The following is a 21,343-nucleotide window of genomic DNA, read 5'->3' on the forward strand; positions in this document are numbered from 1 at the left end:
GGAGGTTGTGAGTGCTCCATCCCTGGCGGTGTTCAAGGCCAGGTTGGATGAAGCCTTGTGTGGGATGGTTTAGTGTGAGGTGTCCCTGCCCATGGCAGGGGCATTGGAACTAGGTGATCTTGAGGTCCTTTCCAACCCTAACTATTCTATGATTCTATGGGGCATCCACAGCTTCTCTGGGCAACCTGTTCCAGTGCCTCACATCTCTCATAGTAAAGAACTCTTCCTTATATCTAACCTAAGTCTACATTTCAATTTTAATCTAGTAACTCTTGTCCTGTTACTATTTGATCTTATAAAAAGTCCCTTTTCAGCTTTCTTGTAGGCTCTGTTTAGGTACTGGAAGGCTTATAAGGTCTGCTCATAGCTAGTGAGTACAGAAGGACACAAATAGGATAAATACTATTTTTTAAAGGGTACTGATGCTTTTTACAAAAGCGGATATGGTGTTCAAAAGGACACTTCCAATCTGCTCATGCTGGAAGGTGAATACAGAGGGTGCTGCTCCAGGATCCCTATGGACTGCTTCAGGGTTTAAGAGGCTATTTCCCCTGAAAGGCACATGTGGGCTGGTTTAGAGTGGGCCTGGCCACATTATCTGTGGCGTGGCTCTCTAAAAGCACCATGCTTACAGTGACAGGAGGCTGGTAGCTAGCGCCTTTCAGCCAGAAACAGAGAACAGCCTGAAATGACTTTACAGAGGCTTTCAAGGAACATACAAAACTTAGGCAATAGAAAAAAGAAAACTGTTTGTTGCTTTAAGCCTTTGTTCTGCCTTCTCACTTCGAGAGAATAAATACATGCTTTTTGTTTAGAAGTGTTTGGGTTTCCCTGCAAACTGAGATTCTGTCAGCTTTCCACCAAAAAAAAAAGCTGTCTTGCTTGTGTCAAATTCAGATGGTCCAGTCAGTTGAATAAACATAAGAAACTGGGCAAGGCATAACTAATCTGAGATGTTTGCACTGTATGTTCCCATGAAGGGCACTAAGAGGGGTGTGCACACAGCAGACGTCTTGTGGAACTCTACTAGTTGTGCTCCAGCAACACACCTTCCCTAATTTGTGTAGTCTTTCTTCACATGGTCATACTGTTCATTCAGTTGTTAGGCTTCATGAACTCTTTTATATAGTGTATATTCCATTATTGGAATATATATAGTTAAACCAGTTTCATGATAACCATACTATCTACCTATGGTTTTAAGAAACTTTCCCAAGTCTTGGCTTTCTTGGGGTTTTAGGTTTTCATAGCACAAGCTAAAAAATATATCCAAATACAAAGTGTAGGTTGTGGGGGTTTGTGCTTCCAAAGGACATCTGTGAACCTCTCATGTAAACTTAAGTTCCCAATAAACTTGTAAACATCTGTTTTGCAAAGAATGGAGAACGTGCAATTATATGTGCCTGTTATCATTATTAAATAGCCCTTGCTTCACATCTGATAAATTCAGATGAGTTCCTTATTCCGTGTACAGTTTTTTTTTTGTTGAACATCATTGTAAGACTGGTTAGGCAATATTGGCATGTACCCTATGTATCACTGCGGCTGTTGCTGGTTTGGAATTTGGAGCATGCTAACACAGCTAATTGAAATATCCTGTTCTTAATATAATTATTTACAGGACTGCATTGTGTCACTGAGTGTCATTTTACTACAGGATTTTCAGACATTTTGCTGTTTTCCGTGAGGATCCAAATCCTGCAAGTTTTTTTGACATGTACCAAAGTCACCTGTTCTTTAGTAGCATAAATAGTTCTTCTGTAGTATAAATAACTATTTATAAGATAACATGTCTGTGGATTTGAAGTTGAAGAAATACAGTACATAATATTTTGGGGGAGACTCAGTTAAGTCTGTCTAGCTGAGCAGGGGTTGTTTTACTATAAAACTAAGCACTACAGAAGCCATTTTCCTACTTTCATTCTTCTTTAATGTATGGAACATCTTTTTCAGTCAGAGACACAGATGAAACTTAAGTGGTTCAGCAGCTTCTTTCTGGGTCAGAGCTTGAGACTTAAAAGAGTTTTACTGCTGTGACTCAGGAATAATTATTAGGCAGATAATGCCAATACCATTATAGCCTGTAACAAGATAATGACAGTAACATAAAATGAAACATTGATGTAAGTATGGGATTTTATTACTGATAGGGAAGTAACATGAACCTGCCCAGGGCAGCTGACAACAAATCCATCTGGTGCAATGCCTTTCTGTGGGACTGCTGAACTTGAGGTACATCAGTTTGATAAAATTTCAGACTCCACTTTCTACTCCAACTTGTAGTTCCCAAATTTATGAAAAAGAATAAAAAGGCATTAGGGTTCTACATTTTCAGGAAGTGCCTCCAAAGCATTTCTTCTTACATTTCCATCTAAAATGAGAGACATTCAGAAAGTCCTACTAAAAAAAAGGCAATTCTCTATTACCGAAGGCCTTCAAGAACAACTGTAAGAATTTAAGGAAAAACTTGTTTTAAGGACTATTCTGTTCCATACTTATTTTATGCACTAAATAATGTAGTAAATGGTTGAACTTTTAACAAAGGTTAGCCTTTGTACAGTAATTCCTGAAATATGAAATATGACCTTCCGTCCTCCCCCAAAGAATTTATGTTCTTATGACCTACCTCACATGCATTTTAGGTCCCTATATCCATCATTCTCATCTTCAGAACTCCCACTCAGCAGCTGCCTGTTTTGGCAGCACTTATAGTCCATCCATAGCCATCCCAGGATTTTACATTAAGGATCTGTACAGACGTGAAATTGTACTTCTGAGAATGCTCAGAAGCTGCGTTGGCTATAACAGAGTCAAGCACCTTGCCAGGAAGGTTTATTTAAAGGGCAGGTGTAATAAGCACCTGCCTACTGTAACAAAAAGTTTGAGCTAGCAAAAAAAAACCCTCCAGTGTTCCAGAATTAAATACTTATTACTTATTGTCAGTAATTGTTTCCTGTTTAAAAAGAAAAAAATAAAATAGCTAGCATGATTAAATTATTTTTCTTATTATTTTATCAGGGAGTTAAAAGGTTAATGGGAAAGGTCAGGAAAAGCAGTTTTGCTTGTTCTAAAATACTAGACTAAATGGAGAGCTGTCAGCGGAAGTCCCCAAAGTGATACTCCGCATGCCTCTGTATGATTAAAGCAGCTGTGTGGGCTTTCCTGGAGTGCCAGCCTTCGCAGACAGAGCTACCTGAGGAGCTGGCGAAGCCAGCAGTCTCAGAAAACAGCTGAGCATAGCGTGGCATGGGATGCCAGGTGGTAGTCTACTGGCTTAGGGACTCATTTGAGAGGAGATATGATGCTCCTTTTGCTAGAATCATTTGTTTCTCATTTAGATGTGTAGGACAAAATACAGAAAGGCTCTTGGAAGAAAAGGCTGGAGCACAATCTCCTCTATCTAAAGTAAGTGCTGTAATCTCTAGCTAGCAGAGTTATTTGTTTGTGTTTTCAGTGAGTCCCTTTCTTCTTCATCCTCTGCTTCCTGCTCACAGCTTCCTAAATCTTGAGTTATTTTCTGCGTAGTGGTGTGGTTGCAATGAGAGTATCCCCTTTCTAATACTGTACAGAAGCCTTTAGTCTCGGGGGTGATTGTGTGGGAGGTAGAAGATATGGATTTAATTAAATTTAAAGGCTGTGGCTCTCTAAAGTGAGCTACTCAATCCCTATCCTTCATTTTTAGTCTGTTATCCAAGAGACAGGGTATCACTAGAGTGTGTATTTTAAAAGGAAACAGGACAGTGAGTGAAGAGTTGCACATGTGGAGAGCAGTTCCTTGAGGGCGGTGGGTGCCCTGTGTAAGGCCAGTCATTTGAACCCAGAGATCAGACCTCAAACACAGAGGCACCAACTGTTTTCTGTCATAAGAGGTATGGGTTTGGCCTTGAAGTAAAAAAAAAAAACAAACAAAAAACCACCAAAAAACCCCAACAAACAACAAACACCATATACCTAAAGTACCATTTATACTTACATGTCAGGTGGTAACTATAGGGAGGGAAGAAAAATGTGCTTCCATTTCCACACAACCTTCTCAAGTCCTTTTTTTCCTTGAGGTATCAGCCTTTTGCTGTTCCGGAACATTATCAGGTCATTTCTTTCTGTGTCCTAAATTCATGTCAGAAGATTGCGATAATACATTAATAAGTAAAACATCTCCACCTTGTTCGTCAGAGAAGAGATGCAGATATCATAGTTTGGATACTAGTTTCAAGCAACAGAGTCCAGTGTTTATGCAAAGATGTCTGTGTGAGCAGACCTATAAACCTTACCTATCTCAAAGCCTCAATAAATAACTTGAATGTTCATGTCTATAAGGATGGATCTTTACATAGCTAAGCCCTGATCCTATGTAAACGGCTTTGCAATCTTATAATGGAAGGTACTACACTTAAGGGGTGTAGTACCTTCACATCATTATCTGTCTTCATTATTATCCATTATCTAAACCGCCTTGATCTTCAGACCTGAATTTTGCATATCAGTATGTCAGTATTCAGCAGAAGAATGTGCTAGCTTTGTGGTAAAAAACTCTTCAATGAGAAGTGGTGCATTTAACTATTGCTGGATTTATTTTCCTTTTCTTTGGCAGGAGGGCTGGATCGTGAGGTTGCTGTTTCAATATTGAGCTAAGAGGGTTTTTTTTGCTGTCTTCAGAAGCAAGTTGTAGGTGGAAAAATTCAGAGTCATGAATCACGTATCTTTGGTGTTATTTTGGGGCATGCTATAGTCATATAGAAGTATCTAGCACAACACAGAAGGTGGGATAAGTGTTAGAAGATTTTCACGGGAGACTGCAGATTGAATGCAGATGAAGGACAGTCCCCAGGTCATAAGGACTTCCCTTCTTGAGACGCTGCCTCTTTCTATATGATGTGCCAGCAGAGTCTTCACCTTTAGGCAGATTCCGCTTTTATCATAGAAAGGAATGGTGTTAAGAACATTTTTAGTAGGAATATGGAACCTTTTCCTTTTCATTATGTAATCTTTCCAGATCTGGCTGTGTTACAAAAGCTGTATATGAGAGGTCTTTTGTTAAGTAGTTAGGAAGATTATAATACTGAATCTCATTTGGGATGAAAAGCCTTCTGTTGTCAAAAATCTGATAAGATTTATATCTTCTTTTTGTTATTTAAGATTACTGACTAGCAGAATTTACTTCTGGCATAAAATTTATTGTGCTGGATGATTTCTCATTTAAGCATTATTTATCATCAGAATGGGCAGGCCTTTATTATGGATGGTGCTTTTAATGGTGATAAAGAGGAAATTGGTACAGTGGTATTCCTGCTGTATTGAGCTGCATACTTAGTCTTTCAATTCCTGAAACACTCTTTAACATTTCTTGAACTGAAGAAGTATATATGTGTAGGCTGTCATCTGTGTAAGCATAATTTCATTTCTCTAAGTTTCAGCTAGACAGCAAAATGCAAAATGGTTGCGCACACATTACCATTGCCACTCACATACTCACCACCAAAACCTGTTTTAATAGAAGTTAATGACAGAAAGAAGAGGCTAAGATCACGTACACTTGAAGTCATTAACATATTTACTTAATGTTACCTTTAGCACCTCTCTGGTGTGCTGAATGTGTGCAATGTATTTATTGATATCAAAATCATAGTCAGCGACAAACAAATTTAAGCATCAAAGCCCAGAGAAAAAATAGCAGGAGTTAAAGTGTCTTGTTTTAAATATGTAGCTCAGAAAGCAAGCAGTTTATTTTGTTTATTTTGATTTGCAAAGCTATTCTTCCACATGAGAGGAAACCAGACAATTCAAATCAGTTTCTAAGCCTCAGAAAGCACAAGTTAGATGGAGACTTTATATTGAAAGTCAGTTGCAGTCTTACTTGCCACTGTTTTCTCACAAGAACAAAAGTATATCTTAATATTTTTGCATCTCTATGCATCAGAAATTTGCCTTTCCATGCTTAAAAAGAAGTGCTGGAAAAGAGGGCTAGTTTGATCCCTGGCCCAAGTTCTTTAATGCCAAGTCGCAGTGTGGAAAGAATATCTCTATCCAAGTTATAAATCCTTAAAATGAGCTTTGATGGAAAATCTGGAGTAGTTTCACAGTGGAATCTCCTTGGCTCCATGTGAGAAGCCCTGTGCTGCTTTGCTAAGGCAGGTGCCTACTCCATCCGGGAACACTCTGGTTGATACCAAGAGTGGCTTCTTGCTTGTGAACAAAAAAGGTATCAGCAAAGCAAGGACAGTTTTGTTCTGCAAATTATTTTGTGATTTCCAGTCAGGTCTGAGATTGTAGGATTTTTTCCTTCATTCTTTTGTGTTGTGATATTGGTGAGCCACAAAGAAAATCTGTGAAAATTAAGTTAATTTTTTTCCTTTACAGAAAACTTAGCTTTGCTTATTAATGTAAATGGAGGACTAATCATGAAACTTATCCTGGCAGTGACAAGACGTTTATGAGACATGATTCATGCGAGTTTATGCTAGTTTAGAGTATAGGAAATCTCATTCAGGGGAATAGAATGGGGCCTCTAATGTAGAGGGCCATCTCTACTATCCTAGATGCCCAGGAAAGTAGAAATATGGCTTTCTTTTTACCCTTTTCCCCTTGGACAGGCACAGGTGCTTTTTCACAAATCAGCTGTTTCTTCCAAGGGAGATCTCTTTAGTCAGGAGCTGTCACTGGCCCAGGCTTTGGGTGGGCTTGGATGATGTTCAAGTGCATGTGCATGCACAGAAGAGGGAAGGAATTTCATGTATTTCAGTTCATTTATTTGTATTAAAGAATGCTGACACTGTACTTTTGATTGAATTAATTTCACACATCACCACTATCAAGACAAAGCATGTCCTCCTCTTACATTGGTCATTACTGTAGCATTACACCAGCTTACAAATGCATCTCATTATATGTCTCACCACACAGGATATTCAGAAATTCTTTTCATGTACTCCCTCTCTCCTGTCACTTCTGGGACATACATATGTCAACATTAAAGTGAAGAGTTGCTCTGTAGGGAAAACCAGTTTGGTATTAAGGAACCAGCACCTAAGGTACGCATTTTGGGAATGGATGGTTACTTGGTTAGTTCTCATTTTGTTGAATGGACTAAATGCCAGTTAGTGAATAGAGTGCATGCAGCATGCTGTTGAAGTACATCTCTCCCTTTCATTTCTTGTGAAAATGATCTCTGAGAGAGGAGAGGTGTCTCTAGGTGTAACACTTGTGCCCAGTGGGGAATCCTGGTCTTCCTCGCTCTAATAAAATTATCTGACATAATAGTTTTAATCAATGTTTTGTGTAAGAACTGTATTGAATAATAGGTCCTGTATTTTATTGTACTTTTACTAAGCAGATGCTGAAAAGTACTTTAAAGTTAGAACTGTATATCAAAGAAATAATTTCAATGCTGTACAGGCGAGTATATGAAGTATTTATAACAGAGAGTCTCAAGTTTGGCTGTTTTGGAAGATTGCTCTGTGTGGCACTTAGTATTGTCTCCTGTTAATTCAAGAAGCTTGAGGCCAGTATTAATAACTGTGGTGGTGTTGCTCCCTTAACAAGTTTCACTTTCCAGCAGCACAAGTCTGCGGAGAAGCAGCTTGTCTGGTGGGATCTGCAGCTGCAGAATGAGTATCTGGCACCTTCCTGTGGTCCTTTATTGCTATTGCACAGGACTGAAGAGTGTAAGCCAATAAAGAAACCGATGATTAAACTGTAAATCAAACCAGTATGGTTATTTTCAAAGGATGAACAAGTTATTTCATTCTATAAAGAGCTGGGTTTTAACTGTGCGATATACAAATTTCTTAGCAAACCTTAAATACAAACACACACACAGAGGCTCGTTACCTTTCATCTGTCACAAATGCATCCAAAGTCTTGCCCCGTACCACTGGTGAATATTGGCCTCAAACACATGTATTATATTAATTCTGAGTTGGGATTGGAAAGAAATGGGAAGAAAGGGAGCACAGTAAGTCAGTACAAATGTTACTTTAGTGATTAGGTCACAACTGTAAGTGAAACTTGGAAATATAAACCAGCCCCGTTAAAGCTGGGTAAGTTATCTAAAGTTTGCAATGATTGTTGAAGGGTATTGTTTCTATTAATTTTCTTAGCTGGGATTAGTGGAGTTTTATTTAATTGTATTTGTATCTGAAAATTACTGAGTAGTGTTGATGGATACATGCTGCTATTTACAAAATAGAATTGTACTGTAGGGATTCTGACATTTTGGTTAATCAGTATGTATCTCTCTAAATGGTTTTTATTCCTTAGCTCATAATTGTTCTTATTTACTCAGTGGGATTCAGAAACAGGGTTTGTGGAAAGTCATTGGATACTAATTTCATTTTGTTAAATGAAGTGCATTGGCTCCATCTTGCCTATAAATTAAATCATTATAATAGTTTCATTTTCTGGCCATATATTTTTAATCGTGTGAATACTTTTTCTTCTTTTGTATTTTGCTTAGTGTTACAAAAAGTACTACCCCTCAAACCCCATCTTTACAGTAAATGAGTCTTAGTGTGTTTTCTATAGTTAGTTAAATCTGGACATAAATCGTATGCTTGACCTGTCTCTTACGGCAGTCTAAATGTGAACCATTGTTTTCAAAGCTAGCCATTTTCTTTGCTAAGTGGAGAACTGAAACTAATAAATTATCCTTTTGCAACCCAGAGAAATAACCTTTAATAAAAAAATACTTAAAAGGTCAGATCCTGCCTTCCGGTTGAGTTTTCCTTAGTTTAGAGGTAGTAGGAAGGAGAAAGGCATCTCATTGCAATCTGAATTCCTCACCCTAGTCTAACACTAGTCAACCCATTGCCCAGCTTTTTATAAATAAAAACAGCTTCAAGGACACTCCAACATGTGGTTTGCTACCCACAATTTATTAGCCAAGAATAGCTATGTTGAAATAGAGTTATGGGCATGCCCTCTCCTCTGGCTAATCATCTTCATCAGGGACTCTGGGACCATTATGTAGGTTCTGCTGGGTATAACGTCCAGGGTAGGCCACAAACTGGAAAAACGCCCAGGAAATAGATATATAGCCTTTATGGCCCATTTTGTAGCATACTGGAGAGCAACAGAAAGAAGTCATCAATCTTTCTTCTACAAGCATGATTTGAATGAATGTCTATGGGTGAAAAACTCTAAGTGCTATCAACTATTAGTAGTCTCCAATGGCAACATTTTAAGCAGAGTAAACACATTACACTAAAAAGTCACATAGCCCTTTTATTAAGTGACATGTTTCCACTTTGGCTGACTGTTAAAATTCTGGTGTTGGGGCTTTTTCATAGTTTCAGTTTCCTTTATTCCTTTGCTGTTGGTTTTTTTTTTCTTTGTTGTTGTTTTTTTAAGGAAAAAAAATAATGAAATTTATTGTTATAAATCAGACATAGTATAAAATGCAGGATCCTGCTATGCTAAAAGTAGTATTGTATATTCCTGTGAGCCATTGCAACCCAGGTATACTGCTAACAACATTTTTTGTAATAGATAAGTGTTCTGTCCATATCTCCAACTCTTGCTTGCTACAAAATAAGGAGGAAAGAAAAATCTGTGCACAGAAGACAGCACGAGAGTGAGCAGTTCTTTCATGCTAATGAATGAGGATACAGTCGTCTCCCAGGGTGTATTTTAAAGGACAAGTGATGAGCACTGGGTACTGTCTGCTTATTCCCACATATCTTTTTTTCATATAGTGGACAAATATATAAATATCTTTCAAATATAGCCTATCCTCCTAAATGGCATGGAAATCTGTCACGAGGTCTTGGCATAACACAATTGGCAGCAACTGCTGTTCTTCCTAAGCAGCAGCACTGGCACATAGGGGAACAACAGAGGCATACTCTAAGTATGGAAAGCTGTCTTCTCGATAGCAACAGGAGACCATTTTCAGATCTGAAACTATATTCTGTAACAAACAAACAAAAATATGCAGAAGGATGCCAATTCTTGGAATATGCCTTTTCCCACCAAGCCTATTTATAAAACTACCTGATAAAAAACATAGAAGAAATAGTTGCAGCTCAGATGATCTCTGTTGTACTCCCAGCTGTGTTTGCCCTTGAGTGAGCCACATAAGAAAGAAAAAAAAAAAACAGTAGAAATCCACCAAGAAAGCCTTTATACCTCAGTTTCCCCACATCTACAGAAATAATAAATAATAGGAGTGATTTCAATCTGGAAAGCATGTTGAGCTGATTTAGTGGAAGACACTAACGAAGTGTCATGCATTATTACTGCATTAGTCTGACTGTACTTCTGAAATCCATCTGACATTTCCCACTTGGCATTGATTCTAGGTGGTAATATCTCTGTATTACTTTTAAAAAGGATGCATTATAGAACTGCCTCATGTATAATTATATGGTTTATGATTGAAACATTTTCAAAGCAAGGCAGTAAGCTGTGAGATGCTCTCTCTCTTGTCACTTCATTAAACTACTGTGTTACAAAGTGTATTGTGTCATTACGGATCCTGCCAAGAAGCTCCACTGTGCTCCTTATAGCTAAGTGTGCAGTATTGAGGTGAAGTTCATAACTATATTTGGGTATCAGCATTTATTTCCTCTACTCTGTTGAAGGTTAGCATGACGAGCAGTTGAGGAATGCTAGGGGAAATTGTTGTTAACATGAGCAGGCTGTGCCCGAGCTTGGACTGCCCCACTGAATTCTGTTTCATGTTGTAAGGAGTTAAATCACCACGTGTTGGTATGGGGTTCGGACCACACAAACACAGGATTGGGTCTGTTCTGTTACTCTGTTGGTGAGACTGGTGCTCCGCGTCGTGGATAACAGCAGCTCTCCTGTATGCTGTCAGCAGTTGGAGCCTAGTGCTGAAGTCGGATACTCCCGGTAAGACATGCCTGTAAAGCAGGGTGGTAGGAAAGGAAGCTTGGAGAGGAAATGAGTAACTCAGCAGCCTGGCCCAATGTGTAGCTGTAAGGCAGGGTTACTGGAGCAGGCAGTGGAGAGGGGAGGAAGTGTTGAAACAACTAACCCCCATGTCTGTGTTCTCTGAAAAAGTCTCATCATAGAAAAATCTAAGATAAGAGGATTTTTGGGGAAACTTTACTGCACAATTAATGCAAGACAGAGTGCTCTATTGCTAGGTCTGGAAAGAGAGGGAGCATGCATAGCTCCTCCTTAGAGGTGCTGAGCACCCAATGAAAAGGGAGCACCCATAAAAAGCAGACTGTTGGATGCAGTTACTGATTTTTTTTGTCTTCTGTTCTGCATGACTTTTCTATCCTGTGCAAACTGAGTATTGTCAATGATGATGCACACTGTAGCTTTATGTTTTCCTGAGGAGCTGATAAAATTTCTAAGAGGTGATAGCAACATTGATACTTAAAAACTGTGGAGGGGGGATTCTCTTTTTCTTTTCATATTTGCATTAGAGAATTTAATGTAAAAATATTATAGTGGCATGTGTTCATTCTTAGAATTTCATGTGTCTATCTACATGCTTTTTATTTTTTCCAATTGACTGCTGAGCAGTTGAGTCCCCAGAAGAACGAGATGAATGAGAAGGGCATCCTATGGGGAAGGGGAGAAACAAAAGCAAGTGGTGATCCTCACAGAAAGAGAGGAAATTAAACGTGACATTCTGCTGCCAGCTGAGTGTTGGTTTGCTATATTGTCTCCATCAACAACTCTCTGCTTTTTTGATATTTTTTAGAATGCTTCTGAAGTGAAAAATAACCTTTTTTACCACTGCCCCCTCCCAGCAGTGTTTTTTTACTGTTGCATGACTATCAAAATATTGACCATCAGTTAAGCTGTTATTACAAAACAATGTTTACATTCTTTATGCTTGTCACTTTTAAATTAGTGAGAAAAGAAAATTGTGAAGAGGGTGGGTGGGTGGATGAAGTCCGTTCTTTGAACAGTAGATACTTGCAAAACAGCTGCTAGAATGAAATTTCTCCGGCTGCTCAGTGAGAGGATAGTTCAAATTGTAGTCAAAATTAGGATTGGTCCACCAGATTATGTGCGGGTGTGACAAATAAAAAAGGAAATGCTTGGTAAAGTATTTTTACTTGTAATGTGAAACTAACCTAAAATAATATTACAGGGTATTAAATTCTGTATGTTCCATTGGATCAGTTTCACTGGAATACAGAAAATAGTTCTGCTTACAGTAATAGCCCAGAGACTATTTCTGAGACATTATTTTAGAAGAATGACTGAAGTTGAAATACTAGTAGTAGGGAATACATGATGCTGTGGGTGTGGTATGCATCTTTTATCATCACGATTTAATATATTGGTCTAAATATGTGTCCATGCAATCTTTACAGACTCCACATTAGCATTCATTATGTATGGTTATACAGCTGAAGGAACACTTCCTTACCAATTTAATGGAGACTTTCATGTTGCTCAACTGTAATAGTGAACAAATCAGTGAAAACACGGGTGATTGAAGCGGACTTGTAGGTTCAGCAGGGAAATTTAGGGCCCCATCTAACAATAGCACCCTTTAGCTAGGAGCTGAATCTGCTTCCATAGTTTAATTCTGTGGGGTTAGCTGAAAGCTGCCAGGAAAGCTATGGCAAAACAGCTGGTGATCTGCAGGAATATGGGAGGAAATAGGGTAGATGAAACAAATTACAGTTCTATGTCTCTTTTAATGAAGAGGAAGAAAACCTGTGACAAAGGTTAGGAATCCATAGGATGTGAATGTAGACTGAGTGGTGATACTTTTCCTGAGTAGAAAGTGGATGCTAGCTCCATAGGTAAGACTCTGGACTAGGAACTGCATCTATTTTCCCACCCTGGCTCTCCCACACAATTTCCTTGGTGAACTAAGAAAGTAGTTAATGGCTTTGGCCTCTGGTTTTCTGTTCAGAAAATGGGATTCTGATCCTTTCCTCCCAAGGGTCTATGAGGTTAAATAAAAGGATGTTTATAAAGTGAGCTTATGTTGTTTTTATGGAAGAGGTGCAATTTCAACATTTTCAAACAACATTCTCAGTGAGAAAGAACCTCAGATATTATATTTACTTACACAGTGATGCTGTCGTACATACATACTTTCTGCCAGTGGTAACATCCCACAGTAGTGGGAGGTTCTGCATAAGTCCTTTTTTCTCGGGTGAGAGGCCACGGACACCACGCAAAAGGGAGCCAGTGCTGGCTGCAGAGGGCCTCTGATACCTTCCAGCGTGACATCCCTGCACCAAGCTCTGCTAGTTCAAGCTGCCTCTGCATGCTGGACACCCCAGGATGGTGTGAGCACCTCATGGGTGCACTTTTCCTTCAGTACAGAGATGAAGGTGTGTCTGTTCCTCTTATCTCACCCTGAGTGAACTGGGTTCCCCTTGTGTGTGTGCTGTGAGCCTTACCAAATACTCTCTCTGTGTCTGTATATGCTTTATGGAATAAATGCCTTCAACCTCTCTCTTCACACACACCCCTCCACCCCCCTTATTTTGGAGGATGTAGTTCAGCTGGTCCTTTTCAACCTTTGCCTTTTTTTGTGCTGCCTGTTGCTAACTATTTGGTGCTGCTCAGTCTCACCCTTCCCCCTTCTTCTTTTGGTGGAGAAAGGACACAGCATAGTTCCAGAATATATACTCCAGTTCCAGCTATGAGACTACTGTACATCTGGTGCTTTCAGTCTCCTCTGTGCACATTGCAGCACACTGAACCAGGGGTGAGGTGGAAAAATGACCTGTCTCTGCACAGTGGGACATGATGGTTACCGTAGAATGTGTCGCAGAGGCATCATGGCCAGGTGCAGCATCGCCAGTGACACCCTGATGACCTCTTACCAAAACACAGGCGCCTGTCTCTGCTATCACTTTCTCTTGGGCAGCCCCAGAGCGTGAAAGTTGTTGGTGGGGCATGCGCAGAGGTAGAAACACGGTGGGAGGTGGAATTGTGGTAGATGTGACTGATTTATGACAGAAGTTTCCTTTACAGTCATAAGGGGAATTTTGCTTGGTCACAGCAAGTTTGAACCCTCATGAAACAGCCTGAATCATTTGAAGTTAAAATAAAACAGAGAATGGCAGGGGGAGGGGCATGGCCCTTATGGAAAAAAAAAAAAAGGCGAAAACCAGAATGTTAAAATTATTTCCTTTGGTGTTGACTTCTTCAATGGGAATGTGATCCAGAATAGTTCCGGTGTGCAAGCCAACAGTTGTTTTAAGAATTTTTATTGTCTTCTTTTCTCTCTTCTCCCTCTCCCCCCTGCCCTTCTACTCTGCTCTGCAGATTTACACTGACTGGGCTAACCACTACCTAGCAAAATCTGGCCACAAGCGGTTGATCAAGGATTTGCAACAGGACATTGCAGATGGAGTTCTGCTAGCAGAAATCATCCAGATCATTGGTAAGACCAGAGCTGAGAGAAGCACTGCAGGCTGACTCCTTGCATGGGGGAATATATAATTCAAGTTGAATGTATTTAACAATAAGATGAACCCTGAATAATACTATTTGACTGGGTCCATATGTCTGATATTTGTGTGGTTCATCCTTGTCTTAATTTAAAAATATGTTTATGTGAGCATGTTTGGAAGTGGCTGTTTAACCATACTTTAAATGGCCAGAACTGTATCTTACACACTTTGAATTGTCAGAAATGAATGCTCCATTAAACCATATGTCTCCCATGTGTGCATTTTGTTAGTTGGAGTGGCTCATACTTTCTGGGATGCCTTGAAACTGTATCCTGACCCTGCAAAGACAATTGTGGAAGATTTCATGTCAGCAGTTATTTTGCAGGGGCTGAAGAATTAGCAGCGACCTCCTTCGCACTTCCCCCTTTGCATGATTTGGCATGTGGAAGCAACTGCTGCTAACAAGGGTGTTGTTACTGTACGGCTGAGCTTTACTTAGAAAGGAGCTCTGTCAACAAAACCCTGTGCACTTTATTGCTGTGTCTTTTCTGCTCTTCTTCTGCTTTTTCATTTGTTTTTATTCTTTTTTGTTGTTGTTGTTTTGGATTTTTAGGGGGTTTAGGTTTTTGGTTTTTTTTGGCCAGGGGGTGAGAAGGGAAGTTTTATCTCATTGTTTACTTCTGCTTTTCTCCTCACTGTTTTTGTTTAGCAAATGAAAAGGTTGAAGATATCAATGGCTGTCCCCGGAGCCAGTCTCAAATGGTAAGAATAAAATATATTTTTAGTCTGTGTTGGCACCTCTGCACTTTCCTAAAATGCCTTTTTAATAATGATTTATTTAAACTGTGAATAGTCTGTCCTACGTTTACCATAAAGTCCTAATTCTCATATAGTGTTCCTAGTAATTTTTTTAGCACATTTGCTTAGTATTTGTCACTTCATTTCTGTGCTCACTAACTTTGAATCTTGAGGTAACTCAGCAGCAAAACTTTGTCACTTCTAATTAATCTAGAACTGCCTCAGCAGACCTGTTCTTCTGATGATCCAGATAACTTCATTTAACTTCCTTTTTAAGAGCAGTAAATCCAAGCACAAATTTTCAAGTGGAGTCTTTGTGTCTGGAAAACTGGTTTGATGAGCAAGACTTGCCAAATTATTTTTGAATATAAATAGCCTTTTGGATTGTCCACTGTAACGTCCAGTTAGATGCACTGACTCCAAGGCTTTCAGAAATAGCACTTTAGTCATATAGCTCTCTGAGCTATAGCTGGCAGCTGCTTAAAGACATTTTAATACTCTCAGGCAAGAAGCATTTTGTGACTGTGATTCATATGCAGTCTTATTAATCTTTTACTGTGTTTATGGCTAGTCAACGACATTTAATAAGATAAAGCCTCCTTAGAAGGCTGTAGAACTGACAGGTACGAAGTCTGAGCCTCAGTAACATCACCATGCATTTACTGAATCATTTGCAATACAAGTCATGCTCCCCCATGCTGAGGACTTTGCCTTTCTGATCACATCCAAATAGTACATGAATAAGGTGCACGACTGTGTAGCTGGCAAGGATTTTGGAATATAATGATTTGGATGAGCTTGCATAATAGCAAACTGCTGAAGCTAGGCTTAAAAATGGAAATGGAATAGGGGGAAAAAAAGAGATTTTTCACTGCATTTTTTATAGGGGGAAGGCATTTGCAGCTGTTTTTTCTGTAAAGATGTAAAGGGTAAAAAAAAAAAAGTTGAGTATCAGTGAAGTCAGTAATTGTATTTTTCTATTCTTACTTTTCAAATAATGCGCAGACTTATTCCTAGTTTTTTCTCTGGCTTTCAAACTTTTTGAAGCAGTTTATAGTAAGAACATATGCAATTTCCTTAATAATAGTTATTATTTTAATTACTCATATTACAGCAGCACCTAGTGGTCCCAGCTGAGAACGCTGGGAACTCCAACACAGAACTCTTAATATTACACACACAGATCAAGAGATAATCACTCTCTACTTTAATCACATTAAAACCTGCCATTCCGGACAGACAAGACAAACAAGAAGAGGCAAAAGCACAGAAAACTGATATGATTTCCCAAGGTTATGTAACTGGTTAGAGACCATCTAGGATTGCTTAGGGACCCACCAGTCTGATGTCTATTGAGCTTCATTTCCCTGAGAGAAATCTGAGCTGCAGAGAGAACTATTCACTCCAGCTTTGCATCTCCAAAGCGACAATTGGGTGGGTATGTTCCCTGTTTACAGATAAATCTTTATGTGGCATAGGGATTCTGGATTTCATGTCTAGCTCTGCTGCAGTTATGGGGGAAGCATGGTCAGTGCATGCCCGTGCTGCAGCATGTGGGAATCTCTCGGCAGCTCCTTCCATAAGCCCATCTCTCAGCTCAGCCAGGCCAAAGAATATGTCTCAGGTGCTCTGAGGCTCAAACCTTGTACTTCAAAAGCTCCTGTACACAGTCACATATCAGTGTTTGCACAGTGGTAAGGTGTCACATTTAGCCACTTTAACTTGATAGATATATTTATTTATTTATCTTTCTTTGATTCAGTCTCTTTACTGCGTTGTTTTATCTCTACAGTCTGATCAGGATTTTTCCCTGCCTTTTTACATACCAGTTTTATACTGCTGATTTATTTGACTGAGCTAAGAAATCTAAAATGTACTGAAGTAGTTCAAATTTGTCAGCATTCCTCTCAGAACATCTTAGAGACCCCAAGTTTTGAGTCTGCTCTCCATTTGTTTCCTTTGGGTTGTGCATTAATCTAACATGGATGAAGACACCATCTTATTGCCTTTTCAAGGAATTTCCCTTGGCAGTGCTTAATTTTATTAGCCTACTCAGTTAATGATAGGGCAGTTCTCCTTGTAGCATTGGACTCTTGGGTGTTTGTAATGTGCAGAAAAATAATGTGGCAGAAGTCAAAGCTAGTTTACATGTTTGATATATGCCAGTATGTACCAATATATCCTGTTGGGATTTGTCAGAACATCAGCCATCAGAGCAGCAACAGTCATGATATTCGTATGAAATGTTTGTTAGCCATTCACTTACAGCTTTCATTTTAATGTTTTTAGTTAATAAATCTCAAAAATCCCACCACGCTCTTTTTTTCACATATGTTTTCATGATCCTTGCTCTCATAACTTGCAATTAAGGAAAAATGTTTTCTGTATTCATCTGTCATTTGATAGCCTTCTCCTGAGGGAAGCTTAAAAGAAGCTAGAAAGCACTGACATGGATTGTCTGCTTCTGGAAACACTTTATATCCTCTGTAGATAATATTGATATCAATTCATAATTAATCACTACTAATATTCCCAAATTCTGTTCCACACACCATTTGGCTTTCCTCTTGCCAATGGCTTCACCTTTCAAATTATTTTTAAGGCATCTCAATTCAACTGTTACTTTAATTTGTAAACATCTTAAAATACTTATTTTAAATATGTATAAAATGCTTCTTTTTTTAGTTAAGTCAAGTCTATTGCAGTGTCTTGCACTCTATGCTTATCCTGGCAATGAAATGTAAAATACTTGCAGACAAGTTGAATTGGCTCCACAGGCCCAAGTTCTTAAAAATTAAAACCTGTGAACCTTAGCAGCATCCAGTTTCTGCATAGTTAGCTTTACCAGGATCCGCATGGCTGTCATTATGCTCACACATTCGATATCACACACAGAATCTGAGAACCTGAGATGTACAAGGGAATAAATTATTTCATATAGAAATCTCATAAACTTTGAATAAATGAAACTTGCTAGAGAATTGACAAGATTTGCTTGTTTGCTGTGTAAATCTACTGTGGTAAAAAGATTTGGGTATTTCTTACAAATGGTTTTGATAAATACAATAAGGATGTTAAACTCTGTGTATTATCATAGAATCATCATAGAAGCGTTTGGGTTGGAAGTGACCTGCAAGATTACTTCCGCCCCATCTGCCACAGGCAGGGACGCCTTCCACTAGACCAGGTTGCTTAAAGTGCAATCAAATCTGGCCCTGAATACTTCTAGGGATTATAACATACATTCTCTGTCTACAGTGTCATAGAGACTGTTCTGCTTATCTTGCCTATTTTGTTCTTTACAACCATGCATTCAAGAAGGAATATGACACTACAGCTCTTTTTAAAATCATCTCTTTCAATCCCTTCAATGGAAAATAATACCACATTCATGTCTATTTTTTCCTTGTATGAATCATCTTTATTTAGAAGATAATGGTCTTTCAAAGGTTTACCTTTTGATTTCAACCAAAAGTCAATTCATTTCTGCTTCTTTAAGCCATTTGTTTGTTTAATTTCTGTTATAAGTTCCCCATCATTAGGAAAAAAAAGGATAGTGTCCTGGGTAGAGAACATGTTATGAACATTTTCTTTAATGGTCCAAAGATAAAGAATAAAAATTTTTTGTCCTCCTGAACATATTAAAAATGTACTGGAAGATCTCCAGTGTTTTGGCTCTAAACAGATCATACCAACCATATAGTAAGCATGCAGAGCATCAAATTTAATCCATCCTGGGGTACTGAGGGAAAATGCAAGAGAATCAAAAAGCGCTGGACTGACGATCTTTTTATGGTGACTTTTGCAGTATTGTCCCTAGAGAATTTTACAAAACTAATGTTTCTATTCTTTCCTCATGCAGTCTACAGTTTTTTAGCTGCAGAAATAGTAAAATAAATTCAGAGTTGCCAGAAATCTTTGGTATATTGCTTTTCAAGTTGATTTTTCCTTCAGAGATGGATGTTCGCTTATTAGCTGTTTTTTCTTCCTTATAATTAGCTCTTGCTATTTCCCATGAGAACAGTCTATGCCAGTACACATATGCACAAAAGCATTCTTAATTTCTATGAGAGTTGCATGAAAATACAAGGGAATGAGAGTCTTGTTTTGTCAGCTGTGCAGGTTTGGTGTGCTTAAATGAACAGAACACGAGACAGTAGTCTCATTTCCATGGTGTATGCTTACATATTTAGTTTTCCAAAATTAAATTAGTAGCCTGAAGTGTATATCACTCTGTTTAGGTGAAGATGCAGTTTGTGTAAGAGATAGGACAAGAGAAACCAGCCAAAATAGAGTAGTTACAAATCTCCGTTAAAAATGTAGTCAAAAGGAATGGCTTCTCACAATATGGGCAGGACAGAGTAAGAAACTCATTTCCCTGTCCTCTGTGGTAGCTAAGAGGTATCTGGGATTAAGTAATGGAGTAGCTTTAAGGGGGAAAAAATGAAAGTACTTTTAGAGAAGGATGGCAGGTTTACAGCAAGAAAAAATTGGTAGTAATTAAAATTTGAGCTCCTGTGAGACATTCCCTGTGTCTATAGATAGGAAAGCTAAGATTTTAGCTGTGCTACATAGAAAGTATCTGCAAGACAGTCATAGCTTGTGTGTGGGTGTTTGAGGGAGGCCTTGAAGAACATGCCCAAGTGTGGATTGTGTGGAAAGGATCAGAGGAAGATTAAGAGTTTTGCTCGCATTGGCAACTAGTGAGAAAGATAATTTTTATTTCAATGGCATCATTCTGATCTGGAACAGAGAAAGAAAACAAGATTCTCCCTCCAATGACTCTATACCTGTACTGTGGATTTTTGTAATCCAGATCATTGACCATACATAATTTTATCTGCCAGGGAAGTGTTCAATGTACAATATCAAAAACAGCACGTAGGGGCCTTTACCTTTTGTACACAACATGTGTACAGCTGTGAGAAGGCTGGTAAGCATGATTTCTTCTAGATTCTGCAATACAGATGGAATGCCATATGCTTTGCCTTCTTGTTTAGACTTAGCATGGGATTTTCCAATGTCATCTTAAAATTCCCCTCTGCTCTGCAAGTCTCCCTGTCTGCCAGGTGTGTTATAAAAGAACTGGTCACACTGGAGATAAGCAGTCAGCCATGCTTGTCTTACGACAGAACTTTCTCTTATGGGCTTGCTCAGGTAAAGTAAAAGACCCTCTTATCTTGGAAACCTGTTTCCTCTTGGAGGAGACCCTGCTCTGCCTTACTTAGAAATCCACACTTGGATTTTCGTTCCCATTGATGAAGCCAATTTTGACAAAAAAATAGATCAAATGGCTCCTAGTTGCTCTTCATAACTGTGCATATTGTCAGTACCTTTGTGCAGCCTCAAGCCAGGGTATTATCCAGAGGGGAGGTTTTTGAGGACATTTTGCCATTAGTGCAGCTTAGCCTGTCCCTGCACATTACCCAGGTCCCAACAATTGCAACTCTTCCTTGGACTTTGTAAGTGGTGGCAGAAGTATCATGCTCCCCATTCCCTGGGATGAATTTGTCATGGTAATGAAGAGTTTGTATGTTCTTTGGTGTCTCTCCACCCCAGGGATTTACTTACCAGCTAATTCTGCATTTCTGAATCCAGTTTTTGTGGCTTGGCAGAGTAAAGCCTCGTGGAATTCTTTCTTTGGAGTGAAGTGTGAGTAAAGAAAAAAACATTGGAGCCACATTGATGACACATACTTCTTTCGTTTCATGGTTTATTCTCTCCTACCTTGCAGCAGTGGCACCTCTAGAATGAAACAAGCTAAGCTGATATAGCTCCATTCTGAAAGGATCTAAGCAGATACTTATCTACGAAGGAAATGACGTGCTGTGGTATGGAATACCTCTTTGGCTAGTTTGGGTTAGGTGTCCTGTCTCTGCTTCCTCCCGGCTTCCCCTCCTCCCTGGCAGAGCATGAGACTCACGAAGTCCTTGGTCAGAGTAAACATTACTGAGCAACAACTAAAAACATTATAACAGCGTCATCAGCGCTGTTCCCAGGCTGAAAGTCAAAACCACATCACTGCACCCGCTACTAAGAAGGAGAAAAATGACTGCTACTGCTGAACCCAGGACACTGTCCTCAGCTGTTCCAGGGAAGACCTTCTTGGACATGTCTGACGCATCCAGCCACTTGCAATCCACTGTAGAGTATGCAGTCTATGAGATGGCTTTAGATTTGCTTGGCATTCACTGGGTGTT

At 39.1% G+C, this 21,343-nt stretch overlaps 1 protein-coding gene across 2 annotated transcripts in view; it reads left to right on the forward strand.

Annotated features, from left to right (window-relative positions):
- The window catches only part of NAV3 (neuron navigator 3), a 265,118-nt gene that overhangs the window by 62,542 nt on the left and 181,233 nt on the right, over positions 1-21,343 (forward strand). For both annotated transcript variants that reach the window (XM_065669303.1, XM_065669312.1), the window contains exons 2-3: positions 14,218-14,335; positions 15,055-15,107. In XM_065669303.1, coding sequence (XP_065525375.1) covers positions 14,218-14,335; positions 15,055-15,107 — 171 coding nt within the window. The remainder of the gene's footprint in view (positions 1-14,217; positions 14,336-15,054; positions 15,108-21,343) is intronic.

The sequence above is a fragment of the Lathamus discolor genome, chromosome 1, assembly GCF_037157495.1.
Source record: "Lathamus discolor isolate bLatDis1 chromosome 1, bLatDis1.hap1, whole genome shotgun sequence".
In the NCBI taxonomy this organism is placed as follows: Eukaryota; Metazoa; Chordata; class Aves; order Psittaciformes; family Psittacidae; genus Lathamus; species Lathamus discolor.